At 37.8% G+C, this 13,797-nt stretch overlaps 1 protein-coding gene across 4 annotated transcripts in view; it reads left to right on the top strand.

Annotated features, from left to right (window-relative positions):
• LOC126347560 (protein PTCD3 homolog, mitochondrial) overlaps nt 1–12,198 on the top strand; it is a 36,502-nt gene extending 24,304 nt beyond the window's left edge. For all 4 annotated transcript variants that reach the window (XM_050002283.1, XM_050002286.1, XM_050002285.1 and 1 more), the window contains 8 exons: nt 8,179–8,320; nt 8,423–8,654; nt 9,485–9,686; nt 9,777–9,996; nt 10,124–10,232; nt 11,429–11,661; nt 11,750–11,936; nt 12,019–12,198. In XM_050002283.1, the coding sequence (XP_049858240.1) occupies nt 8,179–8,320; nt 8,423–8,654; nt 9,485–9,686; nt 9,777–9,996; nt 10,124–10,232; nt 11,429–11,661; nt 11,750–11,936; nt 12,019–12,183 (1,490 nt within the window). In that variant the 3' untranslated portion in view covers nt 12,184–12,198. The remainder of the gene's footprint in view (nt 1–8,178; nt 8,321–8,422; nt 8,655–9,484; nt 9,687–9,776; nt 9,997–10,123; nt 10,233–11,428; nt 11,662–11,749; nt 11,937–12,018) is intronic.
• Nucleotides 12,199–13,797: the final 1,599 nt, after the last annotated feature.

Here is a 13,797-nt window from a genome sequence, read left to right as displayed (position 1 = left end):
GAATAAGTACTTTCTTATGTTCGACATTGCTTAAAAGTTTAGGTCACAGAACAATATTGTGTAAAAGTATGCCAGCAATTCTGTCTGCAGGTCTACAGAATGAGAGGGATATGTAAGTAAAAACTGACAGAGCTAAGAATTTTGGTTAAGTTTGTCATATGGTGGTGCTATCTCAGTTTTTTATCCATCTGAGTGTCTTGTAATTTCACACATGTAGTGTGCGTTAATTTCTCCCTCCTACTTATAGCTGCAAGTCATTTTTATTTGTTTGTAGTTGCGTAATGTGAGTTAGATAGGGGTTAAGGTGTTTGTGTTGAATCAGTTATAAGCATGTTGCACTTTCTACTGCTATGTCGGTATGAATGTGTTTGGTCCCTCTGTTGTTATACTAGTATCATCAGTAAAAATCACCATTTTTAAATAGTCTTCCAGCATATAGTAAAACAGTTATGTAGGTCAAATAACAGGTATGAGGCAAGTGCTAAACTTTGAGGGACACCATATGTACAAGGTTTGTTCAGAAAATTCCGGGACCTTGGCCGCAAAATTTTTCTACACGTATCTTTTGCTTATTATGCATGGTCTCCTTCGAAATACTCTCTTCCACAATTGATACCAAGGTTGCCACAAGTTCAGGAAATCAGGAAATTTCAAATGTATCAGGGGAATATCAGGGAAATTTGAAAAAACAAAAAACACTGGAAAAATCTCGTTTTTGTCTCATTAGAGGGAATGATTTGTTTACTGAGATGTCATGCATCATAGCTGGCTGGGTGCAGCTGAGTATGTGAGCCACTTATCTAGTCCCTGATTCTTACTGCTTCTTCTCTTTCTACCATTCCCCTCAGCTTGCAGTCAGTGCTGCCTCCACTTCTTGCTGCTAGCCTGGTAGCTGTTGATGATAAGCAGGGAGGTGTGAGAAATGGTTTGTTTGGATGTGATTCTTGGAGACTGTTGATGCAGTGGCCGGAGACAGCTGTCATGTGTGCAAGAGTTGTGTCTGAATGATTGTGTGAATGTGCGCGCGCTCTCATTTTCTGACAAAGGCCAATGTGAGAATGTAATTGTCTTTTCTATGTGCCTGTCTGCAGGTCAGTGACCATCTTTAAGGTGAGTTGCTACCTATCCTCATTAGTATTGATTTTCAGAGTATTCATGCAAGTCATCTGTTGCATGGATTGATCACAATGGCCTCAGTGGGCTTCCATGATGGGCATAAACCACAGGCCATTTCTGTATCTCTAAAGGATCGAGCCGGCCAATCTAAAACCCATCATTTCCCACTACTGTATAGGCCCTGCCCATTGGATCTAGTCTCACCGATGTGCCTGCATGCCAAGTCTGTTTGTGTGTGGAGTAATGCAGCAGATTTTCGTGGTTTATCCACGGACTCAGTCTAAGTTGCACCTGAAATTTGAGACTCGAAATTCAAGGGGAGATAAAAGTTTTAGGCCGCTCCTTCAAATCGAAACAAAGTTGGTCCATTATAATACGAGACACAATTTAGGTCGAATGAATGACGATACAGCTACAGTAGTTTGGTTCGAGTCGTAGGTTTAGCAGCTAAGCTTTACCAGGTAGCCATTGCTATGCGTCAGGCGCTATGTCCGTATTTATACGGGTACCCTTCCTTTTTCACGTACTTCGTCTGGTCTGAATTGATTGCTTATTTTTCTTTGATCTGATAAGTGCCGTTCTCTTTGTTATAGGTGTTTACATCATTCTACTCTGAAAATGCATTACAGTACTGTGTCATGCATTGTTTGTCGCATTCTGATAATGAGTGTTTACGGCCTGTCACCTCTCGCGGCATGGCTTGCTCTTGTGCGCGCTACCGCCGGTTTTTTTTAAAAGAGAGAGGAATCGTCTCATTAGCGAAACAATGCAAGAGGCTGCTATTTGTTGTTACTTACACTTCTGCTTTCTTTGATAATGATCGACAAGAACCAAATAATAGACTGCGTATGATGGAAGATGTTCTGAACAAGAGTTTAGCGAACATTTTTCTCCGTCTGAAAATCTTTGCAGGCGCCTCTTTAGTACACAGAAGTTAGAGTCATCTTAGATTTAAAAATCTAGCCAATTGCTGTGCTTCATTTCTGACGGTATCTCTATTAGGCATAAGAATAATACGAATATAAACATCACATGATATGTGTATTCTTCCGCATTTGCTGTTGTCTCGCTCTAGTTTCGTAGTTTATTAGGCACTAGGCAGACAGGATTTAAATGAGACAGCAGCAAACACGAAAGAATACATGGCAAAATGTTTATATTCATATTATTCTTATGGTGAAGAGAATACTGCATGTGATTCACAATTCATAAAAGTTCCTAGTAGCAACCATCTCTTCTCACAGGCAGGAAAAAAATTCAGGACGTAGAGTGTCCCATATTGACAAACATCCCAGTCTTACCAGTCGGATTTTCGTAGTACATTGAAATGCTGCTAGAAGATGAACAATATGAAATTTGTATTTACTTCATTGGATAATGTATGAAAATGCAGTGGTCGAAACTAGGGGCGGAGAAAAAAGCTCGTTTTCCACCTGTTTAAAGAAAAATTATTTACTGACGAAGAGGTTTTGGCACCAGTATTAATCTTTGTGCCTGCAAAACATGCCTGTTGTAGCGCTACATATATTCGATGGCAGAAGTTAGTTGTGGCGGCTCCTACCAACATTTTTCAGAACTTCCGCTTACTTTGCACTCGATTCTAAGCCGCCGGCAGTGTTTTGGATTGCAAAAACCGTAAAAAGAGTGCGGCTTAGATTCGAGTAAATACGGTAGTAACTGACAGTAACAAATGTAATAGACCCAACATTTTATTGGCAGTCACCTACTGTGTTGGTTTACACAAATCTTCCCTTCCACATTTGGCTCGTGGGTGCCTTCCCCTCACAATGCTGAGACAGTATAATTATCCCTGTCCTTAAGCCTGGGAAGAACCCAACGTCTTTCAAGAGCTACCGCCCAATTAGCCTGATGAATGTACTTTGTAAACTGCTTAGAGGATGGTCAGTTTCCTATTATGTTGGGTACTCGAATCTCAGGGCTTTATCAGTGTGGCTTCAGGGAAGGACGATCTCCAACTCACCATTTACTCAGATTGGAAACTGCAATCTGACAGGCTTTTACTAACTGTCGGCACATTGTCAGTCTTCTTTGACCTACATAATGCTTTTGACATGGCTTGGTGTCATCGCATTTTAGTTACCTTCCATAACAGGGGAGCTCGTGGTTCCCTTCAGAACTTTTTTTTTCGCATTTTTATCCCACCAGCTTTTCTAGGTTCAGTTGGCACTTCACACCACAGATTCAGGAGAATGGTATCCCACAGGGTTTTGTATTAAGTGTCACACTCTTCCTCATAGCCATTAATGGGCTTATAACCTCTGTTGGCCCTCAGGTTACCCCTGCATTGTATGTCGACAATTTTTGCATCTGGTGCAGCTCCCACTCAGTTGCGTCTGCTGAGTGCTGGCTCCAAGCCACCACCTGCTGAACCTCTGCATGGGCTGTCTCCTGTGGCTTCCAGTTTTCTCCCTCCAAAACACAGGTTTTGCATTTTTTTTCATCAATTCATAGAACACCCTTATCTAGAGCTTTTTAGGGACCAACTCCTAGATGTTGCAGCACAGTCCCATTTCTTGGGCTTTTTGTAGAAATGAAAAGCTGACATGGCTGCCCCATATTCGTCACCCCTGAGGACTACGTGCTTGCAGAAACCTAGTGCTCTCCTCCTCCTGGCCCATACATCTTGGGTTGCAGACCATGCTACTCTTCTCCATCTTTACTGTGCTCGTCTTGTCCAGACTAGATTATGGAAGTCAGGTTTATGGCTCAGCAGCTCCTTCCATTTTGAAAATACTTGATCCTGTTCACCATTGCAGGGTGTGTCTGGATTTTGGTGCCTTTCGCACTAGTCCTGTTCCTAGTCCCCTCACAGAAACGGAGATTCCCGCTCTACAAAGCCAAGTCCTGGTTTCTTGCACAATCGCAGTTTGCAGATTCCCTTACCATCCCGTGTACTCTGTCTTCTTTGCAAGTGCGCGACATCTCCCTCCCGATCACCACCCATTGGTGGGATTGCTGATTGGAATGCATCTCGCTTCCCCCCGTCAGAATCTCCATCTCTGTTCACTGAAATGCGCCCCATGTATTCCCCCTGTGAAACAGTTCTGAAGCGAATGCCATGAAGTGGTTCCTTCATCTTCAGAATCAAATCAAAGTCACAAGGTCTTACGTCCGGGGAGTATGGTGGATGGTACAGTACTTCCCAGTCCAGTCGACTGAACAGAGCAGCCACAACTTGCACTGTATGCGCCCAAGCATTGTCATGCAAAATGATGAGTGGGTTGCACAGAAAGTGTCGCCACTTCTTTCGCTAAGCTGGTCGCAGGTGATGCTCCAAAAATGAATAGTAATACTGTGCGTTGACGGTCTGCTGTGGAGGAATGTAATGCGTTAGAATAACATCATCTCAGTCGTAAATGAGAATTACCGCAACTTTCACTATTCTGGGGCTCTGACATACTGTCGACTTTCGCAGCAACCCATAATGACGCCATTCGTTGGATTGGTGTTTCAGTTTTGGCTCATACAATGTGGCCCATGTCTCATCCAGTGTTACAACATGGCATAAGAAAGCCTCTTCTTCATGCTCATAGCGCTCCAAGTGTGTCTGAGCAGCGTCATAATGCATCCATTTCTGCATTTCCTTCAAGTAATGTGGTACCCATCGTGATTCAATTTCACAGGTGCCCAGGCATTCCTTTAGGATGCGAAGCACTGTCGTATGCACTAATCCGGTTTCGTGGACAAGCTCACGAATCGTATGGCATCGATCACTGTCCACTAACGTGACAATAGCATGCACTTCTTCGTCAGAGACACTAGGATGACCTGCCCGATGCATGTCTGCCATAGTTTGGCGACCTTCGTTGAAGGCTTTTACCCAACACTGTTCTGTACGGCAATGCCGATTCCCTGCATGCCTCCTGAAGACCTTGATGACACTGTCATTCTGTACGACCTCTGGCACATTCAATCTTCATCCAACTCCATTGTTCCTGTTTCGAGAACATAGTGACACCGTTACGGTAGACCTCTCACTCACAAGTGACTGTGTTTCCCTTGATTGTGCACATGCTGGTGACATGGGACGGGTGAGCCCATTTGCTCGGTGGTAAGGTAGGTATGTCAACAACGTGTTCTATCAGTGACAATAGTAGATTCCATTGCAAAATGTCTCCATAGCAGTGTTGCCACCAAGTTCCAACCTACGTATTTTATGATGGAGTAAAATTTGATGAATATGTAGATCATTCCTTACTTCAAGTCAAAACTCATTACTAAAAAACTTAAATCATCCTGTACCCATATTTCTGTTGCAATTAGATACAGATGTTACACGGGCACATATTAATAGTTTTTACTTCCTCATTTATACTTGTCGTGCCATCCTTTAAACATGCTTCATTACTTGCTTAAACTATGGTTTTGTAGCCCAACAAGTAATACTCAAACTTCTGAAAATATCATACCATGGTTAAAGCTTCTAATTCTGAAAGACTGTAATTGTTTTAATGTGTTGTTTTAATGTGTGGCTAAGGACCTACTTGCCAAAGCAATAGACATGTGATCAACTTCCACATTAATTACAATTTCAGTTGCTGAGCCATACTTACAGGCACTAGCTGACAAACAAAATGGTAAGTCAAAATTTGGGCAATGTGAAACCTTACTGTTGAACACTTCCTTCTTTAATCTTTTGAAAGCATCTTCACACTCCTTAGACCATGCCCACAACTCATTTATTTTCAATAATTTTCCAAAACATGTAGCACTAAATAACTGTAAAATAATTTTTTTAACATGTACAAACTACACCAGCATTGCTTTTGTCTGTTTCCCATTAGTAGGAAGAGCAAAATCTTTCTTGTTTTTAATTTCCTCATGTTAGGCTGTATCCACCTTTCACTGATTATATGAATCAAAAATTGTAGAGCTCTTTCTAAAAACTCAAGCTTAGATCATTCATACCATCCTTTTCCAGAGCATTTAGAACCATGTGTACCAACTCACTGTGTGTAACACTTTTAGCTAGCTATTAAAGTTTCATCCACATGTACAATTACTTCATTAGCCATTACATGTCATAATGAGTCGAGCTTTGCAGGCCACTTCTCTAAAATGCTTCTCTCATTGGTCGATCATCAGTGCAAATCTCATGTCTGTATTTGAATAAAATTTAACAAAAGGAATTAATGGGTGTGTTTATTTAGCTATTTACATATTAACTTTGTAACATTCAGTATATTCTTGCGTATATTAAATGGTTTGTTTCATATAAAAAAAACTGCATGTAACTCTGCAGTGTCAAAAACATCTGGTGGATACACCTGCTGAACGTCACATTTCCTGTCTGACCTATTTCCATTTTCAGAGACAATGTCCTATGGGGACCATGTATCACTGATTTTGAGGAGTCCATGAACATCATGTTATTCCATGCAAAACATAATAATTACTTCAGTGTACGAGGGAAAGGGACTAAGCTTGGCCCCATTAAAACTTTGTCTTACCTCCTCCTTGTTACCTGATCTGTTGCTTGTCTCACTATAATTCCAATCAAATTTTGTACATTGATTATCATTAAATACAAGTACAGAGAGCTGTGACCAATTGCTAGTGAAATACTACTATATTTTTATGTACTAGTTTTTTAACCTTTTCGAGCTCATCTTCAGGTCAGGCATATGGAAGGTGACTTTTCATCCCTAGATCATGATCTCACATCTTTCAGCTATGCCTTATCGAAAAACATTTGTATTTCATTCCGCTGAATCAGAAATGTTAGACATTTCTCACATCGCTGTTTTGTTAACTTTATTCCTGCCTTGTGCATAGGCATGCAAGTAGTTATTAAATTCATATTTAGTCTTCCCATGCAAGCTGTGAGATATTCCATCCACACCATCTCACTGTTACCATTCAAGAGAACCCTGCTGCCATTTGTAGTGTTTACTTTTGTAATCTACCCCCTCCTTCCTACTTCCATCTATAGTCCACATTACACAATGTCTTTTATGAAGATTTGAGAGGAGCAAAGTTTAAAATAAACTTTCTAGTTTACTGAGCTTGTCATGTTGAGATGGCTCCAGTTCTTCTTGGGTAGGGGTCTGAGTTTTGAAGCTATTATACAAAAATCTCACATTTTAGGGTCTCGTAGTTGGATTGAACTAATAAATCTGAAGATTGTTGTTGCAGAATTTTTGTTTTTACACAAATATATTTTCTCATATTTTAGTGTATCATACAGCCTTTTGATTTCTCACATTAACAAAGCTGAAATTACATTGGTCGCACAAAAATACATCTAGTCACATCAGAGGCATGCTTACAACTCCCACACTCTGTGGAAATAACAATATTCCAAAGGGTTTACAATTTTTCGTAACAAATGAATTCCTACTTGTTTCTGTTACATTATTAATTTCAATTATTACTTCATAAATGAATCCAGAAATAAACACAGTAAACAGTACAGGATTGCGTAATTAATAATAGAAGTTTTAAGCCTGCCTTTAAAAAATAATTATAACTGTACTTTCAGGACTAGTACTTAACGATTACAACATTGAAACTAAAATATTGTATAAAATAATTTCTTTTAATAAAGTTTAGCCAGAAATATAACACACTGTGTATAAAATTATATGAAAGTTTTCAGAAAAGCAACTGAGATAATATTTATGTTTCCAAAATTTGAAAAATAATACTTGTATCGACAACTACTGTTGAGGATATTAATGCTAGAGGAGGATGTCTCGTTACACTCTTCAAGTACTGAATGGAGACTAGTTTCTTCTTCTTGTTAATATTATGAATAGTCTATAAAGAAATTCCTCGTAATGCAAACACAAGTTCTATATCAGCCATTTGAAGCTCGTTCAAAATGTCACAGTTAAATATACTGCAGCTCCAGGTAAACAATCAATTATGTACTGCACCAAGTGTAACACAGAAAGATAGCTACAAACCTGTTCAGAAAATAATGAGAAAGCGAAAACAGCTGAGTATATCTCGTGCAGATTTTATCTGGCTCTGACTTCACAGCCACCTTCAAGGTAATGTTTCATTTGACTGTTTTATTTTTATTTTTTTTTGTTCTAGATGTTCCTGCCAGTATAAAACAAGCTTTTCTGGAGTTAATCTGCTATTTTAACTGTGAAGAAGCTCACGCAGAAGATCTGATTGAGGAACACTGGTTTCGACAAGGTCCCCGAGGTTACGCAAGATTAAGAAAAACTTGGAAGTAAGAATACTGAAGCACAATTCAAGTTAAAAGATAACTAAATTGCTCATGCATTGTATAAATAAACATAATCATTGTATCACAATATCTTTTTCATTTCAGAGATAATGGCCTTGCTGAAAAAATCTTCACCTCTTTGAAATCGCCAGATGCCTCTGCATACTGTGCTCTTATCCAGGGAATGACTCGATTTTATCAGGTAGAGAGGGCTTGGCAATTGTATCAAGAAATGCTTCAGAAAGGCATGCCACTTACAGTTGAAGCATACAATTCTCTCATCCGCGTATCTAATTTTCTCCGAGAAAGTAATGAATTGCGATGGAAGCTGATTGAAGTAAGTTTCTGAAATCCATGTTAACATCTCATATTTGTTTAGTGATAGTGTATGTGGGCTGCCAGAAACTGCTGGGCCCTGTACCAGCTTTTTAATAGGTTCATCTTTTGATAGATTTTGCTCCATAGGCTTAAGTGCATGTTTATGGTGCATGTATGCTAGTGCTCAAGAATCATAATTGTCACTAGTGGCAGTGACAGGTAGTTGAATTAATCTGCACTGTTTAATTAATTATGTACATGAAAAACAATAGTGTATTTTGTCAAGTTAAATAAAGAAACCAATGGCAATGAGTTTGTAGTGCACCAAATATTTTTGATAATCTGCACTTATCGTACGAAATAATACACCTGAACTGTGCTTCTGTTAGAATGATTGCAGCAAATGGAATAAAAATGGCTTTCAGTGACTTTACATCAAAATAATGTGTAAAATCTTTAATAGTATTTTTAAGTTATGTGTTATGACATTATTGCGCCTTTCTAATGTTTCTTTTTTCCCCCCTAAGATTTAATCAGATGTAGCATTGGCCGCTGTAGCTTTGTAGTTATTATAACTATTGCAGACAGAAGCAAGTAAATGTATGTGCATAGTTGTAATCATTTTCTTCGTGTTTTGTAAGAAATGCGTTTCAAAAAGTAAACCAATTTAGCTTCACAATATTGAAAATTAAGCAGGAAAAATTTAGTACCTGTTTCTTATTGTTTAATAACTAGGAATTTTCTGCTAGGTTTGTGTAGGTCTCTAAATTTTGTCTAAAATACATACATTTCATAGTAAAGGCAAAAACGTTTATTTCATTCAGACATTAATTCACCATTAATTTTCAGGAGTTGCTGACGGCAATGTCAAAGCAGGAACTTGTGCCAAATGTTGGTACATTAAATGCCGTTCTGGAGGTTATTAGTAGTATGAGTTCCCAGAAACTCAGTAAGACATATGCTCTGCAAATACTATCAGAGTTCAGAAGGATAAACATTGAACCAAGTTTAGCATCTTATTATTATTTACTTATGATATTCTGCAAGGAAAGTAAGTGCACATATATTTATATATATGTACATTGATATCACTCTGAAGTGTTGTGTAACTCATTGAGTTCTCTCTTTTCAAACTTTTCAGGAGGTCCTGTGAGCTCCATTCTTTTAGACATAATGAACTACATAGAAAATAAAGAATATAAAGTTACACATCCCAAAGACACATTTTTCTTTGTTACTGCAATGGATGTTTGCAGAAATCATCTTCAGGATAAAGAACTGGCATACAGGTTGGATAAATTTCTGCACAGAGGAAATAATTATGATTTGATTGGAGACTCGTATAAAGAGTCAATCTACTAGTAAGTACCATTATTAAAATATTACCAATGGTCAGGTGTACAATGTATAATCTGTTAAGAAATAAGTCTTTTGTAAGTCTTCAGATTTTATGCTGTATTGTCTTACAGTGTTCTTATTTTCTTCCAGTCGGCATTTTTTTGCTCTCCTGTGCGTAAGTGAGCCTCTAGATGTCCTTATGGAATATTACAATAAACTAATTCCACATATATACATTCCAGAACCAAGTGTTATGGAGGTAAATTAATCTTTGTTGTTTTGTGTCAAGATTCAAGCCAGTGTATTTTGCTAAATGACAGTGTTAGATCTGGTTGTTTAATCTACTGTTTTGAAAATGATTAATACAGCATATTTAGGCAAATATTTATATCTATAGCTATCCACAACTACTGCTATTGAACAGTGATTTCTTCTGAATAACAGTTATTGAAAAGTGTCAACTACGAAATATGATGATAGTAATAATAATAATAATAATAATAATAACCCATTTGGTGTTTTATGGTTGCAAAAAACACTGATATCATAATGTCCAGAAGAAAAAAAATCTGGGTTTGATTGAGTAGACATGTGCTTTTAATTATCTCCACATATCTTGAATCTCAGTTGTTAAAATCTTGGCAAAAAAAAAATTAGTGTGGTATCACAGTCACTACATGTATTTTATATTGTTTCTGTGTCTTGCAAGTTTTTTAAAGGTTGTTTTACTATACATTTTCTGTCTCATAGTTGTGCCATATTTGGATCTGACTGACTTATTTCACATTGTGGCTAACAATAAGCTTATTCATACTGCAATAGTGGATAGTTGTTGCTTGTCTTTAGTTCTAAGGAATTATTTTCTGGTACAAAAATAATATTTTCAGATGTGAAATAATACTTGCACTGTATAAAATTTCAATCTTCAAGCAATAACTAGGAGCCTCTTCTCAGCCAAAAAAGCAAATGAATGGGATAGTTAATCTAGTGGTTAGGAAGGCACATTGACATTCATGACTGAGCTTGGAGATTCAAGAGATTGTCAGATATGAAATAAAGTGTCATTCTATTGCATTGTACAATTTCACTATTGTGACACAGTTTCTGTTTTTGTGCAAAGATGAGGGCATGAAGCTGCAATTAGTGACATTAACTGGTTGATCACAACTCTTTTGGGCCGTTAAGATAACATGTAGTAATTATTCTACCCATATCAGCTGGCAACCTAAGCTGTATTTTAGGTAATGAAGATCTGAATGAATAAGATGAAGGTTCTTTCCAAAATTGCAAGTAACTGGTTGCTAGGTAGTTGGATTATGCACTTTGGTAAACTGGGAGAAGGGACACCAAGTTATTGTTCTTTAAATAAGTTAATTTAAAAGAAGTTATCTTCCTTGTATTTTGTACTTTTTTAAATATTATCTAAATGTCTTTTCGTTTTTTATGCATGTACAGGAGGTGATTAAAGCCATTGACTTAAGTGGCCAGGTTGATCATCTTCCAAGAGTGTGGTCAGATATGGTCACTTTTGATCACACTGATAGGGAAAAATTGATATCCAATCTTTTAGAGTCAATGGCCAGAAATTTACCACCAGTGGATTCACCAACTGCTCTACAGTTTGCTGATGTAGCTTGGGAAATTTTTAACAAATTTCAAGAAAAAGTTGATGTTAAATCTGCACTCAGGTAACATACAGATTATAATGAAATACTTAGGTTGAAAGTATTTTAATGTTCTTGTCAAAAGGCATGTATGTTGTGTACTTCTAAACAGTTGGACTGGGCAAAATCTTGGAAACATCATTATTCTGTTGCTGAATGGTCAAGAGATTGAAAAGGCATTTGCAGTATTGGACAAGCTTGACAAGGAACATCACAAAATTGTTGGCCTGCCAGAAGTTACAGTTTTAAACCAACTTCTGGATGCTTGCATTGCAGTCAACAATAGTGAAAAAGCAGTTGTGAGTAATTTCTTTAAACATTATTCCATTTCTGATGCTTTGTAAGTTCATAAAAGTCAACTTATATGTTATGGTTTTTCAGGTCTGCATCCGCTACTGTGCTGATGCCGGTTATTCAGAAGCTGAAAATATGGGTGCTAAATTGAAAGAAAAACTGCAGTTGGATAGTACAACACTTGAAAGATTAGCCACTGTCTTAAACAGGGGAATGGCAAAAATCCTACCTAATTTATCAGAAAATAAATGATAATTTTGAAAATAATTGTATATGCTGATATAGAATATTACTGTGAGTTTAAACATGTTGAATGTTCCTCACACGTAGTGTCAGACTCAAGAGACTTTTGCAGACTGATTTGATGCTTACAAACAGAAACATTCAATTACTCTTGTCTCTTTTAACATTACCAAGAGAATTTGCTCTCTCTCTCTCTCTCTCTCTCTCTCTCTCTCTCTCTCTCTCTGTCTCTCTCTGTCTCCTCTCTCTCTCTCTCACACACACACACACAATAATGTAGAAATCAGTGAGTTCTTTACAATGATTACTATTTACCAGGTTAAAAGACGATTTTTTTCCCCCAAATTCATTAACCAAAAATACAGCACTTTGTTACGTTAGCAGCTTAAACTATTGTTGCTGAGGTCAGTGTCTGTCTAACAATGCAATATGGGGGGGGGGGGGGGGCGGCATACATTTGCAGATGAAGCTTTGGCAGTTGAGGTCATGTGCAGATTTACTTTGAAGAATTTGGAGGTGTGGGAGAGGGAATAGTGACTCCAGCTTTGCTAAGGACTAGAACTAATCTGAGGAGTTGAGCGGTGAGTGGACAACACGTGTCATCGTTTTGCCAACCATGGTAAAGTGTACTCTGTACTTTGGCTTTTTACAAATGTCTGCCACAGTTAAATGGCTATTTGCTTGAATCCATTCATAGTCAGACCTGAATTTACTTCAAAATGGAAAAAATACTCAACAATAGTACACATTTCAGCAGAATACTGTAACTCTAGATCATGGCCAGTGGCATACTTATATGTTTTGTGCAGCAATGTTGTCAATGCTCGCTGTGATGTATGATGGGAATGAAAGAGGATGCGTCAATGCTGATTCTACACAGCCAGTGAGAGAGCAGTGGGCAGATGACTTGTTTGGATGTAGGAGGTGAAGGAATATTGCCACATTTTCACGTCAATATAGAAGTGAAATCCCCATGCATTTGGAGAAAACAGCTGTGTTCTCAGGTCCCATCATCAACACAACGGCAGACATTGCAACATATTCAGAAGAAACAGTCAGATATTTGTGACAACCACGATTGTAAATTTTATTAATGCCCATTTCACTTGGCAGCAGTTTAACCTGTACTATTAGTTCCTGTCCTAACCGCAACTTCAGAGATCATGACATATTTTGAAGAAACACCCAAATATATGCGTCAGCCAAGACTGCAAATTTCAATGCTGCTCTTATATAGAAATACACTGCCTTTTTCCCACTTCCCATTGGCTTGTTGAAACTCATCCTATTGGCAACATGCAATTTACAGATGATTGTGATTAAAAGTAGTGATGACTGGCTTAATAGTAAGCAAAAAAGGATGTTTATTTTATTCTTCCTTGTGGTATCAGACTATTGACAGTTGATATAAGACATACGTTTCAAATAGGTATATTGTTAACTCTTTTAATTTGTCAATAAACAGATTGTAATTTTGATTAGTCAGAATATGTTGAAAATGAGGTTTTCTCGAGGTGTCTTAAAAAGGGGAAAGGGGGGGGGGGGGGTTGTCTCATATCAGGGTCATCTTGTAATTGGGTAGACATGATAATTTTCATATAGATCTCCCACGTAAAAAAACAA

The sequence above is a fragment of the Schistocerca gregaria genome, chromosome 1 (genome assembly GCF_023897955.1).
Source record: "Schistocerca gregaria isolate iqSchGreg1 chromosome 1, iqSchGreg1.2, whole genome shotgun sequence".
In the NCBI taxonomy this organism is placed as follows: domain Eukaryota; kingdom Metazoa; phylum Arthropoda; class Insecta; order Orthoptera; family Acrididae; genus Schistocerca; species Schistocerca gregaria.
Note: the sequence above shows the minus strand (reverse complement) of the source record. Positions and strands in the feature narration are given on the sequence as shown.